The 18,241-nt window shown below is 38.2% G+C and overlaps 1 protein-coding gene across 2 annotated transcripts; it reads right to left on the bottom strand.

Moving 5' to 3' along the window:
• Positions 1 to 271: 271 nt before the first annotated feature.
• On the bottom strand, positions 272 to 18,241 carry spata6 (spermatogenesis associated 6; the record flags this gene model as incomplete). Of its 2 annotated transcripts, none has more annotated exons than XM_079638779.1 (13): positions 18,106 to 18,241; positions 15,464 to 15,601; positions 15,316 to 15,364; positions 15,170 to 15,211; positions 14,611 to 14,735; positions 14,306 to 14,386; positions 11,622 to 11,870; positions 10,664 to 10,781; positions 3,506 to 3,546; positions 3,322 to 3,428; positions 1,616 to 1,712; positions 773 to 861; positions 272 to 455 (listed from the first exon to the last, which is right to left on the bottom strand). In XM_079638779.1, the coding sequence occupies exons 1-13, from the start codon at positions 18,193 to 18,195 to the stop codon at positions 272 to 274; spliced, it is 1,410 nt and encodes a 469-aa protein (XP_079494905.1). In that variant the 5' UTR covers positions 18,196 to 18,241. The 2 variants fall into 2 exon arrangements, with proteins under 2 accessions (XP_079494905.1, XP_079494904.1); XM_079638778.1 differs by having other exon boundaries at positions 3,322 to 3,431; positions 18,106 to 18,228.

The following is an 18,241-nucleotide window of genomic DNA, read 5'->3' as shown; positions in this document are numbered from 1 at the left end:
TACCGTAGTAGGAAAAATAAATACTATGGACCCATACATTCGTTACACATTCTTTCAGATATCTTCCTTTGTGTTCAGTAGAACAAAGACATTTATACAGGTTTGAAACAATTTGAGAGTGCGTAAATGTTAACTGAATTTGTATTTTGGGTAACATGCTTTTTGTTAAGGGCTTTAAATGAGGGCGATAAACAAGATATTCAGAGAAGTGGGTTTCCAGGACCATGATTGAAAACCACAGCATTAAAAGACTAGTTGAACATGTCTTTGGTCATTGTGTCCAGGTGCTTTGTCCACTGTGCCCTGGCTGTGAAGCGTTTCTGTAGAGGTTCTTGTAGATTTTGCTCAAACTGTCCTCAAACACAGCTCTGTGGGGCTTCCCAGTGTACACGGCCGCTCTGTTAGTCCAAAATGTGCCGTTGTCTAAATGAACAGATGGTTCTCCAGGAATTAGCCTGCAGTATGGACAGAACACAATGTTTATCGAAAGTCAAATGTAAATGTATAACTGTATATTGCAAACTACTCTATAACAAATTTTCAAGGTCCACTGGAAATGACTAAACTCAAATATTTATCACTTAACTCTTGAAGGCACTTTCATTTTATGTCATTTGCAAGTTGTAACATGTAGGAATATCTTAGTACAAAACTTAGTATTATACTTATTATTATTGTAATATACTTTTTACAGTTTACACATTAAAGAAAGATTCTTTAAATAGAATTTAGACCAAAAATCCTAAAAAGTTTGAAATGAGGTGCTGTTTACCTGTCCTGCGGCAGCCAGCCGGCAATCACATCATGGTGGGTGGAAACACATGAACTCTGTCTGACTCCCTCCTCCTCACTCTCTTCATCCTGACAACACACACACACTTTAGTTGTGGAAAATATTCACTACAAACACCACAAAAAATGTTTAATCATAATATGAAGTTAGCACAAAGCAGTGTTGCAGAATATCCCAAACTAATTAAATTACTCCAAAATCTGCTAATGCAACGAAGAGTGAAACTAATAAAAGCAGATCCTTTGAACTACTTGATTAAAATGCTTTTAAAAAATCCTAGTCCTCCTCTCCTTTTAATTCTGAAGTGGATTACACATTTCCTTTCTCGAGCTGGGCTTCAGCCACGCGGAGCTTGGCACCCGACTGTGCCACTGTGGCATCTCTCCTGTCTGTAAAAGATGAGCCTGTAAAGACAGCCGTCAGCCTGTAGACCTCCCTCCCAGTGAACATGCGCTCCTTTTTTCCTCTAAGGGAGGATTTGGGGAAGCTTTAGAGTAATTAGAACTCTTTCGCTTTTCTTTCTCGTCAGGGTGTTCCAGCAAAACACGGCGTGGGCGGTGATGCGTTTAAGCGGCCCACGACTCGAGCGAACAGAAAGAATGAGCACGTAAGGTGATTACCTCGTACACTTCCTGGAAGACAGTGGCAGCACATCCTGACACAATGGATGTGAAGAACACAGAGTGCCTGACAGAATCAATGGAGGACGTTTGAAACGCTGACATGTGCCGTAATGAGTGTTTTGGAGAATCATTTTGCATGGGTTAACGTGCGCATAGAATGACAGCATTACATGTGGTTGCGATCTCAGGGGTGACGTACAAAAGAAAGCTTGCAGCGGGGACCAGAGCTGCTGAGGATCCTCTGCACTCGTTTGTGGATCTCCTTTGACTGTGAGGAACTGGATGAACTCTGGAACCTGTAGAAAATGGAAAACAGCATTGCTGAAAATACATCTCAAAGGCACCAAAGTCTTTACACAAATATGAGCAATGAAGCTTTGAAACTTCACCAGAAAATCAATTAAAAATGAATGGTTAGAGGCACCAATTATAAGTAATTATTTGTATAATAATTATAATAATATAATAATTATAGAAGTATAAAAACTTTTTAAAGAAAACACGATATATATATATATATATCATAAATTTAATCATAGCTTTAATCATAAATATAAAATACTGGGTAAAATGAACTGAGCATACCACACTGATTCCTTAATGTCTTTTTTTTTTAAATAAAATTATTATATTGTGAATATTTCATCTACTGTTTATAAATATGTAGATTAAATATTTCCAAGTAACAAAAAACAAAACAAAAAACAGCATCTGTACTGAAATGAATACTAACGGTACCAGCTCTGACCACTAGTCTGTGCTGTTGCCCTTACATTGGAGCGCAGTCATCTTGGGAAATACGACTTGTAAATTTCAGACCAGTTAAATCATGAAGTTAAATCACAAATACATATACAGAGACATTTATCTCCAGCCCTGTAGCAAATGCTGATATTTTCATTTTACGCATCTAAATATGCCACAAGAGAGAAAGAGCAGCTCAGATGAGGAATTACCCAGGCATTTGAGCTGTGTCCTTGGATTTAGAATATCAAAGCCTGCATGTGAATAAACTTGCAATATAATACTAACTCACTTAGCTTGTTTAAAAAGATGGACAGAATTAATTAGAATCTATATTAAAAAGGAATATAGAGGTAAAGAGACCAGCAGATCTGTATGAAAGGTCTTCACTGGCCTTAACGCAGGCAGGCCGTAAGATGGTCTTTATAATTACCATAAAAGAAGGCCAGACACATTTCCCACTATTTACTCTCAAGACTTAGATTGTCTATTGATTTTAAATGTTTGCTCATGCCCCTGCGGAAAAGGCGCTGACGGTAGAGAGACTTGCAAACAAACAAACAAACATTTGCCGGTTTCACAGCCGATGTTCAGATCAATGACAAGGGTCTCTTAGAATTTATTAAACTGTGCGTCGGGTCAAACACATTAGATCTCACTGAAACACAATCAATAGCATTTCCTCTTGTTTTCTTAGCAGCTTCCCCTCCCCTCCCCCCCTTCTCATAAGTAATGAACAAACATGACCAAACATCAGATTCTGTCATTTGAAGGTGAGGCAGTAAATTCATCTTGTCTGTTGTGTGTGATCACAATATAGATTTGTGGAATGGACGCTCTGTTTACTGGGCTTTGTTTTTATGAGCCGCACATTTAGTCAATATCATGTAATTGGAAATTCATAGGAAATGGGCAAAGGGGTAGCGCTTTTAGTTTTGCTAGTTGCACGTTTGCAGGTTCGAGAATGCATGTCATGAAATATGGATTTTAAGAAAGGCACAAGCATGACATATAATAAACACATGCAGGGATAAATAAGTATAATGCTTCTGTATGTTGGTCTTTAATGAAAAAACAAATCAATCCAATGACAGAATCGAACAGGATGACAAGAGCAAAAACTGTTAAATTGCTCTGCAGCAAAACTTGTGTCAAACAAACCGTTCTCTCAGGGAGGAGCGGCTCAAGACTGGACTCTGGACTCTGAGGGTGCTGGACACAGGTGTGGAATGTTCTTTGGGGGATTTATTTGGGGAACTTCTGGATGCCTGCTTGAAGAAGAGAAAACGGGATCAGAATAGGCAAGGAGTACCTTACTGATCAAGCCAATCACTTTGTAACTCACCTGTGAGGGCTTTGATATAAAGCTTCCAAGGAGAGAGGGATCTAGAGAAGTTTTGTGGGAAAATATGGTGAAATGCATCCTCCACAACACATAAAAACACATCTTGATGAAAAGAAGGTTTTAAAGGGACAGCTCACCCAAAAATGAAAATCATTTAGTCACTGATATGTCGCTTCAACCAATGACTTTCTTTCTTCAGCAGAGCAGAAAAGAAACCACACTATTGGGTCTTTCAAACCGTGTCAAATCAAACAAATTTCAGAAACTTCCTTGGCTCAAATGCTCATAGTTTATCTATTTGTAGGTTTGAGAATGTGTGTCATCGTCATAAAATATAGATTTTAAAGAAGGTACTAAAGGCAATGTGGGGGATTTTCCATAAATAGTGATGAAAGCCAAAATATTAAATGTCATAGATTAATATTTATTAAGTAATCCACTATTCTGTGAAGGGGATCAACATTTTCACCTGAGATCTGGTGCGAAATTACAGGAGGGTAAGAATGACAAAGTATGGTGGCAAAGTGTGCTCCAAAAATACGGTGTGCTTCACTCACAACACAACCAAATACATTTCAGAACACTATTTCACTAGTTCAGATTTCCTAGTAGGAAATCTGAGTTTCGTAGTAGGAAATTGAGAGGGAGTTCATGTCCAATTTCATGGAGCAAAGGCAATAAATGAAAACAATTTCCAACTAGGAAACTCTTATTTTCCTACTAGGAAATCTGAGTTTCCTACTAGGAAATAAGATTTGAGAGGGAGTTCGTGTCTAATTTCATGAAGCTAAGCAATAAATTAGAATAATTTCCAAATAGGAAACTCGTATTTTCCTACTAGTTTCCAATTAGTAGAAAGTAGAAATTCTACTTCTCTACTTTCTACATAATTAGTATGAGTTTCATTCTAGGTAACCTGAATTCACAACTGGGAAATCTGAGTTTCCTACTAAGAAATAGGATTTGAGAGGGAGATCATGTCCAATTTCATGGAGCAAAGGCAATAAATTTGAATAATTTCCAACTAGGAAACTCGTATTTTCCTTCTAGGAAATCTGAGTTTCCAACTGGGAAATCTGAGTTTCCAACTAGGAAATCTGTGTTTCCAACTGGGAAATCTGAGTTTCCAACTGGGAAATCTTTCCTACTAGGAAATCTGAGTTTCCAACTGGGAAATCTGAGTTTCCAACTGGGAAATCTGAGTTTCCTACTAGGAAATCTGAGTTTCCAACTGGGAAATCTTCCTAATAGAAAATCTGAGTTTCCAAATGGGAAATCTTACTAATAGAAAATCTGAGTTTCCAACTGGGAAATCTGACTTCCTTAGTAGGAAATATAATTTGAGAGTGAGATCATGTCCAATTTCATGAAGCAAAGGCAATAAATTAGAATAATTTCCAATTAGAAACCTCTTATTTTCCTACTAGGAAATCTGAGTTTCCAACTGGGAAATCTGAGTTTCCTACTAGGAAATCTGAGTTTCCAACTGGGAAATCTTCCTAATAGAAAATCTGAGTTTCCAACTGGGAAATCTTCCTAATAGAAAATCTGAGTTTCCAACTGGGAAATCTTCCTAATAGAAAATCTGGGTTTCCAACTGGGAAATCTGACTTCCTTAGTAGGAGGAAATATGATTTGAGAGTGAGATCATGCAAATTGAAATTTGCTTCAATTTCATGAAGCAAAGGCAAATAAATTAGAATAATTTCCAATTAGAAAACTCTTATTTTCCTACTAGGAAATCTGAGTTTCCGACTGGGAAATCTGAGTTTCAACTGGGAAATTCCGAGTTTCCAAGTCGGAAATTCCGAGTTTCCAAGTCGGAAATTCCGAGTTTCCAAGTCGGAAATTCCGAGTTTCCAACTAGGAAATTCCGAGTTTCCAAGTCGGAAATTCCGAGTTTCCAAGTCGGAAATTCCGAGTTTCTAAGTCAGAAATCCGACTTCCTTAGTAGGAAATATGATTTGAGAGCGAGATCATGTCCAATTTCATGAAGCAAAGGCAATAAATTAGAATAATTTCCAATTAGAAAACTCTTATTTTCCTACTAGGAAATCTGAGTTTCCTACTGGGAAATCTGAGTTTCCTACTGGGAAATCTGAGTTTCCTACTGGGAAATCTTCCTAATAGAAAATCTGGGTTTCCAACTGGGAAATCTGACTTCCTTAGTAGGAGGAAATATGATTTGAGAGTGAGATCATGTCCAATTTCATGAAGCAAAGGCAATAAATTAGAATAATTTCCAATTAGAAAACTCTTATTTTCCTACTAGGAAATCTGAGTTTCCAACTGGGAAATTCCGAGTTTCCAACTGGGAAATTCCGAGTTTCCAAGTCGGAAATTCCGAGTTTCCAAGTCGGAAATTCCGAGTTTCCAAGTTGGAAATTCCGAGTTTCCAAGTTGGAAATTCCGAGTTTCCAAGTTGGAAATTCCGAGTTTCCAAGTTGGAAATTCCGAGTTTCCAAGTCGGAAATTCCGAGTTTCCAAGTCGGTAAATTCCGAGTTTCCAACTAGGAAATTCCGAGTTTCCAACTAGGAAATTCCGAGTTTCCAAGTCGGAAATTCCGAGTTTCCAAGTCGGAAATTCCGAGTTTCCAAGTCGGAAATTCCGAGTTTCCAAGTCGGAAATTCCGAGTTTCTAAGTCAGAAATCCGACTTCCTTAGTAGGAAATATGATTTGAGAGCGAGATCATGTCCAATTTCATGAAGCAAAGGCAATAAATTAGAATAATTTCCAATTAGAAAACTCTTATTTTCCTACTAGGAAATCTGAGTTTCCTACTGGGAAATCTTCCTAATAGAAAATCTGGGTTTCCAACTGGGAAATCTGACTTCCTTAGTAGGAGGAAATATGATTTGAGAGTGAGATCATGTCCAATTTCATGAAGCAAAGGCAATAAATTAGAATAATTTCCAATTAGAAAACTCTTATTTTCCTACTAGGAAATTCCGAGTTTCCAAGTCGGAAATTCCGAGTTTCCAAGTCGGAAATTCCGAGTTTCCAAGTCGGAAATTCCGAGTTTCTAAGTCAGAAATCCGACTTCCTTAGTAGGAAATATGATTTGAGAGCGAGATCATGTCCAATTTCATGAAGCAAAGGCAATAAATTAGAATAATTTCCAATTAGAAAACTCTTATTTTCCTACTAGGAAATCTGAGTTTCCTACTGGGAAATCTTCCTAATAGAAAATCTGGGTTTCCAACTGGGAAATCTGACTTCCTTAGTAGGAGGAAATATGATTTGAGAGTGAGATCATGTCCAATTTCATGAAGCAAAGGCAATAAATTAGAATAATTTCCAATTAGAAAACTCTTATTTTCCTACTAGGAAATCTGAGTTTCCAAGTCGGAAATTCCGAGTTTCCAAGTCGGAAATTCCGAGTTTCCAAGTCGGAAATTCCGAGTTTCCAACTAGGAAATTCCGAGTTTCCAAGTCGGAAATTCCGAGTTTCCAACTAGGAAATTCCGAGTTTCCAACTAGGAAATTCCGAGTTTCCAACTAGGAAATTCCGAGTTTCCAACTAGGAAATTCCGAGTTTCCAAGTCGGAAATTCCGAGTTTCCAAGTCGGAAATTCCGAGTTTCCAAGTCGGAAATTCCGAGTTTCCAAGTCGGAAATTCCGAGTTTCTAAGTCAGAAATCCGACTTCCTTAGTAGGAAATATGATTTGAGAGCGAGATCATGTCCAATTTCATGAAGCAAAGGCAATAAATTAGAATAATTTCCAATTAGAAAACTCTTATTTTCCTACTAGGAAATCTGAGTTTCCTACTGGGAAATCTTCCTAATAGAAAATCTGGGTTTCCAACTGGGAAATCTGACTTCCTTAGTAGGAGGAAATATGATTTGAGAGTGAGATCATGTCCAATTTCATGAAGCAAAGGCAATAAATTAGAATAATTTCCAATTAGAAAACTCTTATTTTCCTACTAGGAAATTCCGAGTTTCCAAGTCGGAAATTCCGAGTTTCCAAGTCGGAAATTCCGAGTTTCCAAGTCGGAAATTCCGAGTTTCTAAGTCAGAAATCCGACTTCCTTAGTAGGAAATATGATTTGAGAGCGAGATCATGTCCAATTTCATGAAGCAAAGGCAATAAATTAGAATAATTTCCAATTAGAAAACTCTTATTTTCCTACTAGGAAATCTGAGTTTCCTACTGGGAAATCTTCCTAATAGAAAATCTGGGTTTCCAACTGGGAAATCTGACTTCCTTAGTAGGAGGAAATATGATTTGAGAGTGAGATCATGTCCAATTTCATGAAGCAAAGGCAATAAATTAGAATAATTTCCAATTAGAAAACTCTTATTTTCCTACTAGGAAATCTGAGTTTCCAAGTCGGAAATTCCGAGTTTCCAAGTCGGAAATTCCGAGTTTCCAAGTCGGAAATTCCGAGTTTCCAACTAGGAAATTCCGAGTTTCCAAGTCGGAAATTCCGAGTTTCCAACTAGGAAATTCCGAGTTTCCAACTAGGAAATTCCGAGTTTCCAAGTCGGAAATTCCGAGTTTCCAAGTCGGAAATTCCGAGTTTCCAACTAGGAAATTCCGAGTTTCCAAGTCGGAAATTCCGAGTTTCCAAGTCGGAAATTCCGAGTTTCCAAGTCGGAAATTCCGAGTTTCCAAGTCGGAAATCCGACTTCCTTAGTAGGAAATATGATTTGAGAGCGAGATCATGTCCAATTTCATGGAGCAAAGGCAATAAATTAGAATAATTTCCAATTAGAAAACTCTTATTTTCCTGAGTTAAATCAGAGTTTCCAACTGGAAAATCTGAAATCTGAGTTTCCAACTAGGAATTCTGAGTTTCCAACTGGGAAATCTAAGTTTCCAACTGGGAAATCTAAGTTTCCAACTGGGAAATCTGAGTTTACAACTAGGAAATCGGATTTGAGAGGGACTTCATGTCCAATTTCATGAAGCAAAGGCAATAAATTAGAATAATTTCCAACTAGGAAACTTATATTTTCCTACTAGTTTCCAACTGGGAAATGGGAGGTTTTTTATTTCTCTACTTTCTACATAATTAGTATGAGTTTCATACTAGGTAACCTGAATTCACAACTGGGAAATCCGAGTTTCCAACTGGGAAATCCGAGTTTCCAACTGGGAAATTCCGAGTTTCCAACTGGGAAATTCCGAGTTTCCAACTGGGAAATTCCGAGTTTCCAACAGGGAAATCTGAGTTTCCTACTAGGAAATAGGATTTGTGAGTGAGATCATGTCCAATTTCATGGAGCAAAGACAATAAATTAGAATAATTTCCAACTAGGGAACTCATATTTTCCTACTAGGAAATCTGAGTTTCCAACTGGGAAATCTGAGTTTCCAACTGGGAAATCTGAGTTTCCTACTGGGGAATCTGAGTTTCCTACTAGCAAATATGATTTGAGAGAGAGTTCATATCCAATTTCATGGAGCAAAGGAATAATTAGAATAATTAGAATAATTTCCAACTAGAAAACCAGTATTTTCCTACTAGGAAATCTGAGTTCCTACAAGGAAATCTGAGTTTCCAACTAGGAAATCTGAGTTTCCAACTGGGAAATCTGAGTTTACAACTGGAAAATCTGAGTTTACAACTGGGAAATCGGATTTGAGAGGGACTTCATGTCCAATTTCACGAAGCAAAGGCAATAAATTAGAATAATTTCCAACTAGGAAACTATTTTTGACAAGTTATCCTACTAGGATAACTGAGTTTCCTACTAGGAAATCTGAGTTTCCTACTGGGAAATATGAGTTTCCTACTAGGAAATCTGAGTTTCCTACTAGGCTAACTGAGTTTTTCTACTAGGATAACTGAATTTCATCATGGTAAATCTGAGTTTCCAACTGGGAAATCCGAGTTCCTTAGTAGGAAATATGATTTGAGAGGGAGATCATGTCCAATTTCATGGAGCAAAGGCAATAAATTAGAATAATTTCCAAGTAGGAAACTCGTATTTTCCTACTAGGAAATCTGAGTTCCTACTAGGAAATCTGAGTTCCTACTAGGAAATCTGAGTTCCTACTAGGAAACCTGAATTTACAACTGGGAAATCTGAATTTCCTCATGGTAAATCTGAGTTTCCAACTGGGAAATCCGAGTTCCTTAGTAGGAAATATGATTTTAGAGGGAGTTCATGTCCAATTTCATGAGCAAAGGCAAAAAATTCTAATAACTTTCTACTAGGAAACCCGTATTTTCCTACCAGGAAATCTGAATATCCAACTCGGAAATCTGAGTTTCCTACTAGGAAATCTGAGTTTCCAACTAGGAAATCTGAGTTTCCAACTGGGAAATCTTCCTAATAGAAAATCTGAGTTTCCAACTGGGAAATCCGACTTCCTTAGTAGGAAATATGATTTGAGAGGGAGATCATGTCCAATTTCATGGAGCATATTTCCTAGTAGGAAAATACTGGGCTTCTAGTTGGAAATTATTCTAATTTATTGCCTTTGCTCCATGAAATTGGACATGAACTCCCTCTCAAATCCTATTTCCTAGTTGTAAACTCAGATTTCCCAGTTGTAAACTCAGATTTCCAAGTAAGAAACTCAGATTTCCCAGTTGGAAACTCAGATTTCCTAGTTGGAAACTCAGATTTCCTTGTAGGAACTCAGATTTCCTAGTAGGAAAATACAGGTTTCCTAAGATTATTCAGTAAATATACATTCATGACATTCAATATTTTGGCTTTCTTCTTCATTTCAAAATCAAAATCAAACATTTTAGCCGGGGACCTCTGGTTGAGTTGACACAGAATGCACGGTTTTTATGCCTTGCTAAAATGTATTTAAAAAAATCTTTCTGACCCAAATAACTTTTTATTTTTATATCCCTATACACCAGTTGTCTCAAACCGGTTCCACGGAGGGCCTAGTGTATGCAGGTTTTCTCTTTTACCTTGAACCAAACTGATTGAGTAGGTCACTAATTGGTTAAGATCTCCCCTCACCTGGTAGTCTAGGTCTTAATTGGGCACTAATTGAAGGGAAAGACCAAAAACCTCCATACACTAGGCCCTCCGTGGAACCGGTTTGAGAACTCTGCTATACACAATGAAAGTCAGTAAAGGGTCCAAAATAACAAAATTTTCAAAATATATTTTGTGTTCCACAGAAGAAAGTCATTCAAGTTTGGCGCGACACGAGGGTGAGTATCAACAGTATCATAGTGACCTGTGAGGTTTGCTGTGTAGCTCTGTGTTCGTAGTTGTAGCGGGCTTATTTTAGTAGCAGACTGAGATGTAAGACCACATGTCGTGGACATCAGCGACGCGTTTGGGCTTCGGGGCACCTGCAAACAGAAGATTCAATCAGCTATGTAGCCCATTAAAAGATAAATAATCACTCATCTTTGATTTAGCAGGTGAAGCGACATGCATCAACACTCCATTGACACACAGAGCATTGATTATTCAAATGAATTTGACTTTCATTTCACAGTTAATCACTTCTCTTGGAAGGTGAAAGTGAGGAGAAACTTAAGAGGGAAGTTACTCAGACTCAGGTGTCTGTATAAACTCAACTCACAGACTTCAATTAGTCCATTTGCACTTCATCTAAATAGTAAAGTGACCATGCGAGTTAATGAAACAAGCTATTAAATTTTCATGCAAAACAAGTGTGCTGACTTTAAACACACATAAACCGAGCGAGCTAATCTGCTGAAATAAGAGGGAAGAATTTGCTAATCACGGCCTGACTCTTAATTACTTAGGTTAATTGTAGCCTGGGGATTTCCTTTGAAAAGGCTACCCAATTTTTAAAAGGCCTGTGACAGAAAATGCCATGATGATATCAGACACAAATCCAAGAGCTGCCTTTTATACAATGACAGCTTTGATATTTGCACCCCGGGACGTATTGTTGTTTTTTGAAAACACGGAAAAAGAAACAAGCGGGAGAATTGATGTTTTTACTTCAGTCAAGAAAACGGGTGGAGATTTTGACACGGCTGTCTGTCTCCTGTAATCAAGGCCTTCACAGAGGAAATATTGTAAATAATAAAAGTTTCACAGGTATAAAAATATAATAAAAATATAACCGCATACATGTTAGTTGACCTGAGCTAATGTTCTGTATCCCCATGAACACTCAATACACTGCTTCCGTTTTAACATTCAATTTCACCCACCACGAATGGTGCCTGGGGGACCGTCTCTTTCTTAAATGTGTAGGGCCCCAGTTTGATGTGACTGAGTCGTTGCCTGGCCTCCTCGGACAGCTGACACATCTTGCGGTGGGTGTAGGGTGAAGGAGCACGGCTTTGGGACGCCACCGTTGGCTTTTCGTATCCACAGGATGGCGCGGCGTCTGGTTTCTTCTTTGCATTTGCAGGGCAAGTTCTCAGACGATAGGGCTTAGTAGAAGAACGATTGCATAACTGGATAGGAACAAAGACATATTCACTTAATTTGTATTAATAGTTGCAATAATTTGCTAAACTTTCAACTAAAACTATTAAAAATCATTTTTGGCAATTGAAATAAAGCTGAAATCAAATCAAATATAGATGTTAGATGAAAAAATCAAACTAAAGCTAAAAAACTTAAATTTAGAAATGAGCTTATGTTAAAGTAATAAAATTACAATTAAAGTTGACATGAAACTGTAGTTGCAAATGTCTTTTCTTCCCTATTGTGAAGTATATTGACTAAAAATTTAAGGCGGGACTTGATTTTGTCCATTAGGAAATGATTGGATGTTGTCATGTGAGTGACAGGTTGTCCCGCCCTCACACTAGTAAACACGTCATCAGAGAAGATAAGAGATGCCAGTGCAAGAGGGAGGGGAAGTTATTTTGCTAAAAGATTATGAATAATAATTAAAAAAAATGTTGCACGGAGTGGACAAACCGCTTATAATAAATACAGCAATATTCCATATTTTTTATATCACGATTTTTTCGTGACTTTAAAGCTAAATAGAAATATTAAAGAAATAAATCTAATAAAGATGTCAAAAGCACATAAAAATACTAAAACGTAAATTAAAATAAAATTATGACTTTTAAAACATGCAAAAGCTCAAAGAGAAAACAAACAGAAAAATAACTACATTTTGCTTCTTCACTTGTAGAAGATGCAATAATAGGTTGCTATGTGGTTACTAAGATGATCTATGTTTATTAGCATATTGATTTGCTATGCAGTTGCTATGGTGTTTTTTGGTGGTGGCTAGGCAGTTGCTAGGACTACCCACACCTGTTTATATATTATTGTGTTTCCCTAAATGTTTTTGATTGCCCATTTTATCATCTGCCAGGAATAAAACATTGATTTGATTATTAAAAGAAAGAGTACACCACTGAGATATCATTCACGTCCATAGCACAGTTAACAGCCAGAATTAATACTTAGGGTTCGGTGTCTGTTCAAATCCCTTAATAGCCCCCATATTTTTGGAAACAATCATAATTTTTCTGTCTGGTGCCACTAGTGGTACAGAAATTACACTCTTCACCTTTAAAAGAAAAGAAAGAAAAGAAGATCCCAGAGGAAGCGAGTATAAGGTCACGCTTTATTGTAGGGATATTGCGAACGTCTTTCTGTTCGTACGGTGCTAATCCACTAATTTCCTTGTTATGTACACATGTAACCTGATGTAAACCTTTCCTCAGTGTTCCAATCTTACCTTTGCAGGCAAATGACTTCAATAACTCTAATCTCAGCTAACATAATTCTGAGCCCCAATAACTCTGTTCCTGCAGGCGCTGCCTGGGTAAATACGTTTTTAAAAATGTTAATTGCATTTGATGGCCGGCCTCAACCTAATATGATAATGGCATTACATGGATGTAAAAAAACAACGATAATTTAAATGCTAATTGGAACATCCTGGCATATTAAGTCATTTTTAAAAAACAGAGAAAGAAAAAAGTAAATCCTGATGGCGATTGCTGTTTGAAGAGTCGAGATTTAATGAAATTAAACTAAGTGGCTTTTTCTCCTTTTATTCTTCTCCCCCTCTCTCTCTTCTTCCCTTTTCTTTGGACGGAGGGACAAAGAGGCCGTTTTAAAGCAGGAGTCGCGCTTGTCTGATGTGATTAGTGGCTCGGCTGGTGTTGGTAATGGGAGATAAAGCCGGATGTCCTTGAAACAACAAAGCCAGCACCACAAGTAGCTTATTAAACAAGAAACAAGCGGCGTTCAAATGCATGCAAATCGCGCCGAGAAAGCCCGCTTTACAGAATGCCGTGTCAAGTCCGAACTAGAGACATCCACAAAGGGACGACTGAATCGCACATGAAACGGGCCCGACGAGACGGTCAACAGCAGAAGCGGTCTAACGAGGGTCTGAGAAACTTGACATGAAGGATGCAGACTCAATCAGCGATTCTAAATGGAACGAGGGGTATGCGAGCATGTAATGGAAGAAACAAATTGGACCGGTCAAGTCCAACTGATCAGCGCCGATCCGGGTAGAAACGAGCCAATTCTCTGTAATTACCTGCATTGTAAAAAGAACATCCTGAAAGGGGGTGTGAGGCCACTAGAAGGACAGCAGCAAACAGAACAAGTGGCACAGATGGCAGCAGGCAGTTTGATTGACAGGGAGACCCATCACACTCCCACATACATCTAAGAAAAGCCTCGTTACACGAAAGTCATTTGATCCTTTTCGTTTAAACCTCAGCGTTTCTTTTCATTTAGCATCGCAGATAATTGCTCTGTTCCAAAACATAACGAGTGGCAGCATCATGCTATCTGCCTTAAAAGGCAGCTGCCTATGTAGGCAGGCGAGGCAGTACGCTAGCTTTTGGAACGGAGCTAATACCAGCTGCAATATAATGGCAATAACAAAAGCCCAGAGACTTACAGACATGGCAGGCTGACCATGTTTCACATCACACTCCTCAATAATAGACGTCGTTGAGAACTCCACTTTGGGAGAGATTCCCTGGGGGAACGAGACAGGAGAGACAGAGAGCAGGAAAAGAAAAAAAAAGCATCACAAAACTTTTCGGATGATGAAAAGACAGAGGGCAAATGCAGATAATAACACTCTTGGCAGATCAATTTACCAAAACAATCTACGTCTTCAAGCAAATAGCATGAAAATGGGACCGGCTTTTAAGATGCATCAGAGATATGACAAAAACGCTGAAAGGAAGACACACGCACGGGGAAGGAGATGGATCTCTTCATCAGAATCTCTCTCTCTGGGCCGGGGCTTCTGGGACTCAAACGAGGGCCTGGATACAGAAACTCCCGGGTGTCGTCTTCAAACGTGGCCAGGATCTCACCCTCTGCACGATCAAATAAAAAATACATGACGGAATGGTGAATTCTGTCCTTTTTCTTGACAGCTCTGGGTAATCAAGTTGTTTCAGGGTAATAAAGCTGTTTCTTTGCGTTTTAAAGCAATAACGTGTCAGATTGTGTGCAAAATAAAAATCTCAGCCCAAGAGACCTCCATCGAAAGCGGCATGATTTATGCATACAGTAATGGGAGCGCTCGGTCCAATAATGTATGTATTCCCTTGCTGATGTTGTTTAATTTTTGAAATTGTACTAGCAGGTTTGAGAATTCAGCCGTTGCATCGACTGCAAAAGCTGGAGCCTTCAATCAAAGCTGAGCTCAAATGCAATGTTTTTTAGTTTACAGCACTATGGTGGAGAACTCAATCTACAGACTCAAATATCTGTTAGTGTAACAGCTGGAATGGATGTGGGATCTTACCTGGAGGAACCAGCTGAATGAGCTCTAAAGATGTTGTATCATCTGCAGTGGAGGAAACAAACATGATGGAAAGGTATATAAGTGTATTGATCCGAGGCTTATGAAAGAACACAGGACAAACTGAAAACAGCCCGAAGGATTCTTACTCTCCAGATGCTCGGCTACAGCACCCGGGTCAACCATTCCCATAAAGGTCTGTTGAAGAGAATGGGAGAGGAAAGAAAACAAAGACGACAGAAAGATAGCATATGTCAAAGGCTAAAATTAATTAAAGTCGTTTTGATAAAGTCTCACCTTCACGAACACCATTTTTTCATGCAGCAGCAGAGGGAAAACCGGAGGAACACACTTGGACTTCTGGTACTGGCCCATTATCCGAACACTAACATACATGTCCTCTTGGGATGGTAACACCACCCCTGGACAAGTCATCTATAGGAGGAAATACATTTTATACCTAATTTTACATTCTTTCATGGAATGTGAGGCATACATTTTGTCATTAGCAGGTTTCGCAACAAAAGTTTTGTGCACATTTAAGCATTTTACTTTGTCCACAAAGAGATTAAAGTCCGCATGAAACAGAAGTTCGATCATCATCTCTATTGTGATGTATATCAGAGTGAAACAGCTTCTGGAACGAGAAAATATGTAGGACGGGACTTGATTTCGTCTTTTGGGAATTGATTGCATCGTAGGAAGTTGGGCTTTACTAACTAAATGGAGGCAGATTGAATGGCAATTTGCAGTCAGTTGTGGAGGATATTTAGTCCCATTTAGTTGTCGTTTCGAGGGGAAAGGGAGGTTAACATTTTTGATTAAAAGATTACGCAGGCACATGATTTTTTTTTTAAATAATGATGTACACGGATAAATAATTTATAATAAGCAATGCAATATAGAGTGGTGCAGGTATGATGCCAAAACCCGGAAGAGTAATTCGCAGCTGGTTCCTTCGAGGTTTTCCTATGAGGTTTTATAATGGGGGTTTTCGATTTATGTGTAAAATAAAGCCTGTGGTAATAACTTGACACATTACTTGACAATATTTTGATGTTTTGTTCTCATCTAAATTAATTTGTGCCAATGAGACCACAAATAGTGTCATATGTAGCCTGGTCAACGGATTCACACATTGAACGGATTCACATATAAATATGTGATCATAATTATAATAATTATAATTGAAAAAATATTTTGTGTTATTTAAAAAAATATAAAAATGATGTTATAGGGAAGTGTAGTGTTAAATAGTTTAAATAATGCCTCTTCAATAATAATTTCCCTTTTATGCACCAGCTGTCCCGACCTTCCGATACTTCATGACGTTCGAAGCTTTAAACGTCATCAATCACGTGGTATTGTCATTTCGATACAAGCATCGGTAGGGATGTTCGCCGTGACGTCACGACGCGCTCTGGTTGGCAGAAGAAAAGTAATGACCGCTTAAAGCGCAGCGCAAACACAGAAGAAAAATGGTTGTATCGTGCTTTGTGATCGGCTGTGTTAACAGGTTCGATAAGAGTAATGACCCCAAGAGCTTCTATCGTGTACCTAAACAGCCTGAATCAAGAAAGAAAGCTTTGAATTTCTGCAATTAGGCGTCTATACCCAGCGGAAAACAATGGGAGCCAGCGGACCACGATCGCGTCTGCTACCTACATTTTGCGTTAAAAATTAAAACTAATTTTGTAAATCAATGTTACTAGTAGGTTCTATCGCATTGATGGGTTAATTAATGAATGAATAACTGTACAAAATACCGCGGAAGACGTGTCAAAGTGTTTGTTTACATAACTTTTTGTGCATGCTGTGACTGAGCAATGGAAGTATAATAACACTGACATACCCTTATAAATTAATGGCAAATTATTGTATTTTCATTCATACATTTTACGTATATGTTAACCAATGTTATATATCAGAGGTAAGATCATTTTGAATATAGCCCATGGATAAATTACACCTGTATTTTTACTCTAGTTGTAACATATTTACCAGTTATCCTTAGTTACAACAAGTAATATTCGTAATTATTACTTAATTTATAGGCATCTAAAGATTTGTACGCCTTCATCGACTCTCTGGTAAACATAGATGGCGTGTCGATGAGATTCAGATAGATGTCGCCGAATGTCAAATCTGGCCATGTGTCCGGGCTTTTGCTCCAATTCTCACTCAGGTGATATTGATCAGGCAGAGAACATGAACCCTGGTTATATAAAAGCTTAACCTTATATCTCTTTTTTGGTTCTTCGGACAAATAATTAGCATATGCTGACAAAACGCAGGTAGACTGCTGCGGGTCTGCGACATGTTTTGGTTCTTTCTGCCAACCAGTTCGCGACCACGCCCATATCGTGACGTCACATTTGACTCCGGCGAACATCTTAGAAAACTGCGTCGGAGCATCTGAGCTCCGGTATCAGCCGAACCGCCCCATCTCTACCTTTAAGTGACACTTTAAAAAATGTATGTAATGTTACTGTTAATGTATGAAACCAACATTAATAAAAAACAACAACAACTACATTTTAAAATATTTAGTATGAATGTCTGTCGTGTGATCGTTTTGATTACAGTATAAAACAATCCTGCAGAAAATAATTTATCTCAAAATAATGATGCACTATAACGTTATGCAAAACAAAAGCAAAAGCTCTAATATATGCTAACAGCTTGGCTGAAAATCAAGGATCTTTGCTTGTGCACTGTTTTTAATAAACACTTCGGAGGCTGGAGTGAATGCAGGAGTGTTTATTAACATGTTTCTGCAAGTTGCAACTTTTTGATTGATGTCTGATGGACTGACTCGGTCCTCCGTGATAGCAACTTGTTGCTAACAGTATGCTAACACGAAAACTCCTATCATAACACATGCAAATTGGAATATTTTTAGTTTTTATTGAGAATGAGACGCGTGCTAATATACTCACAGCTTGGATTTCCAATTCGACCGTGCATTTTAGCGCTTTTTGTCGCATTTGTGAGGCTGAAGGCTTCTTGGGTGGTGTCAGTCCGCCCATGTTTTTTAAACTTGGTTGCTATGACAACAACAGCCCAAGCGGCCGT

The sequence above is a fragment of the Phoxinus phoxinus genome, assembly GCF_949152265.1.
Source record: "Phoxinus phoxinus genome assembly, chromosome: 15".
Classification (NCBI taxonomy): Eukaryota; Metazoa; Chordata; class Actinopteri; order Cypriniformes; family Leuciscidae; genus Phoxinus; species Phoxinus phoxinus.
The sequence above is the reverse complement of the archived record's forward strand: the minus strand, read 5'-3'. Positions and strand labels throughout refer to the sequence as shown.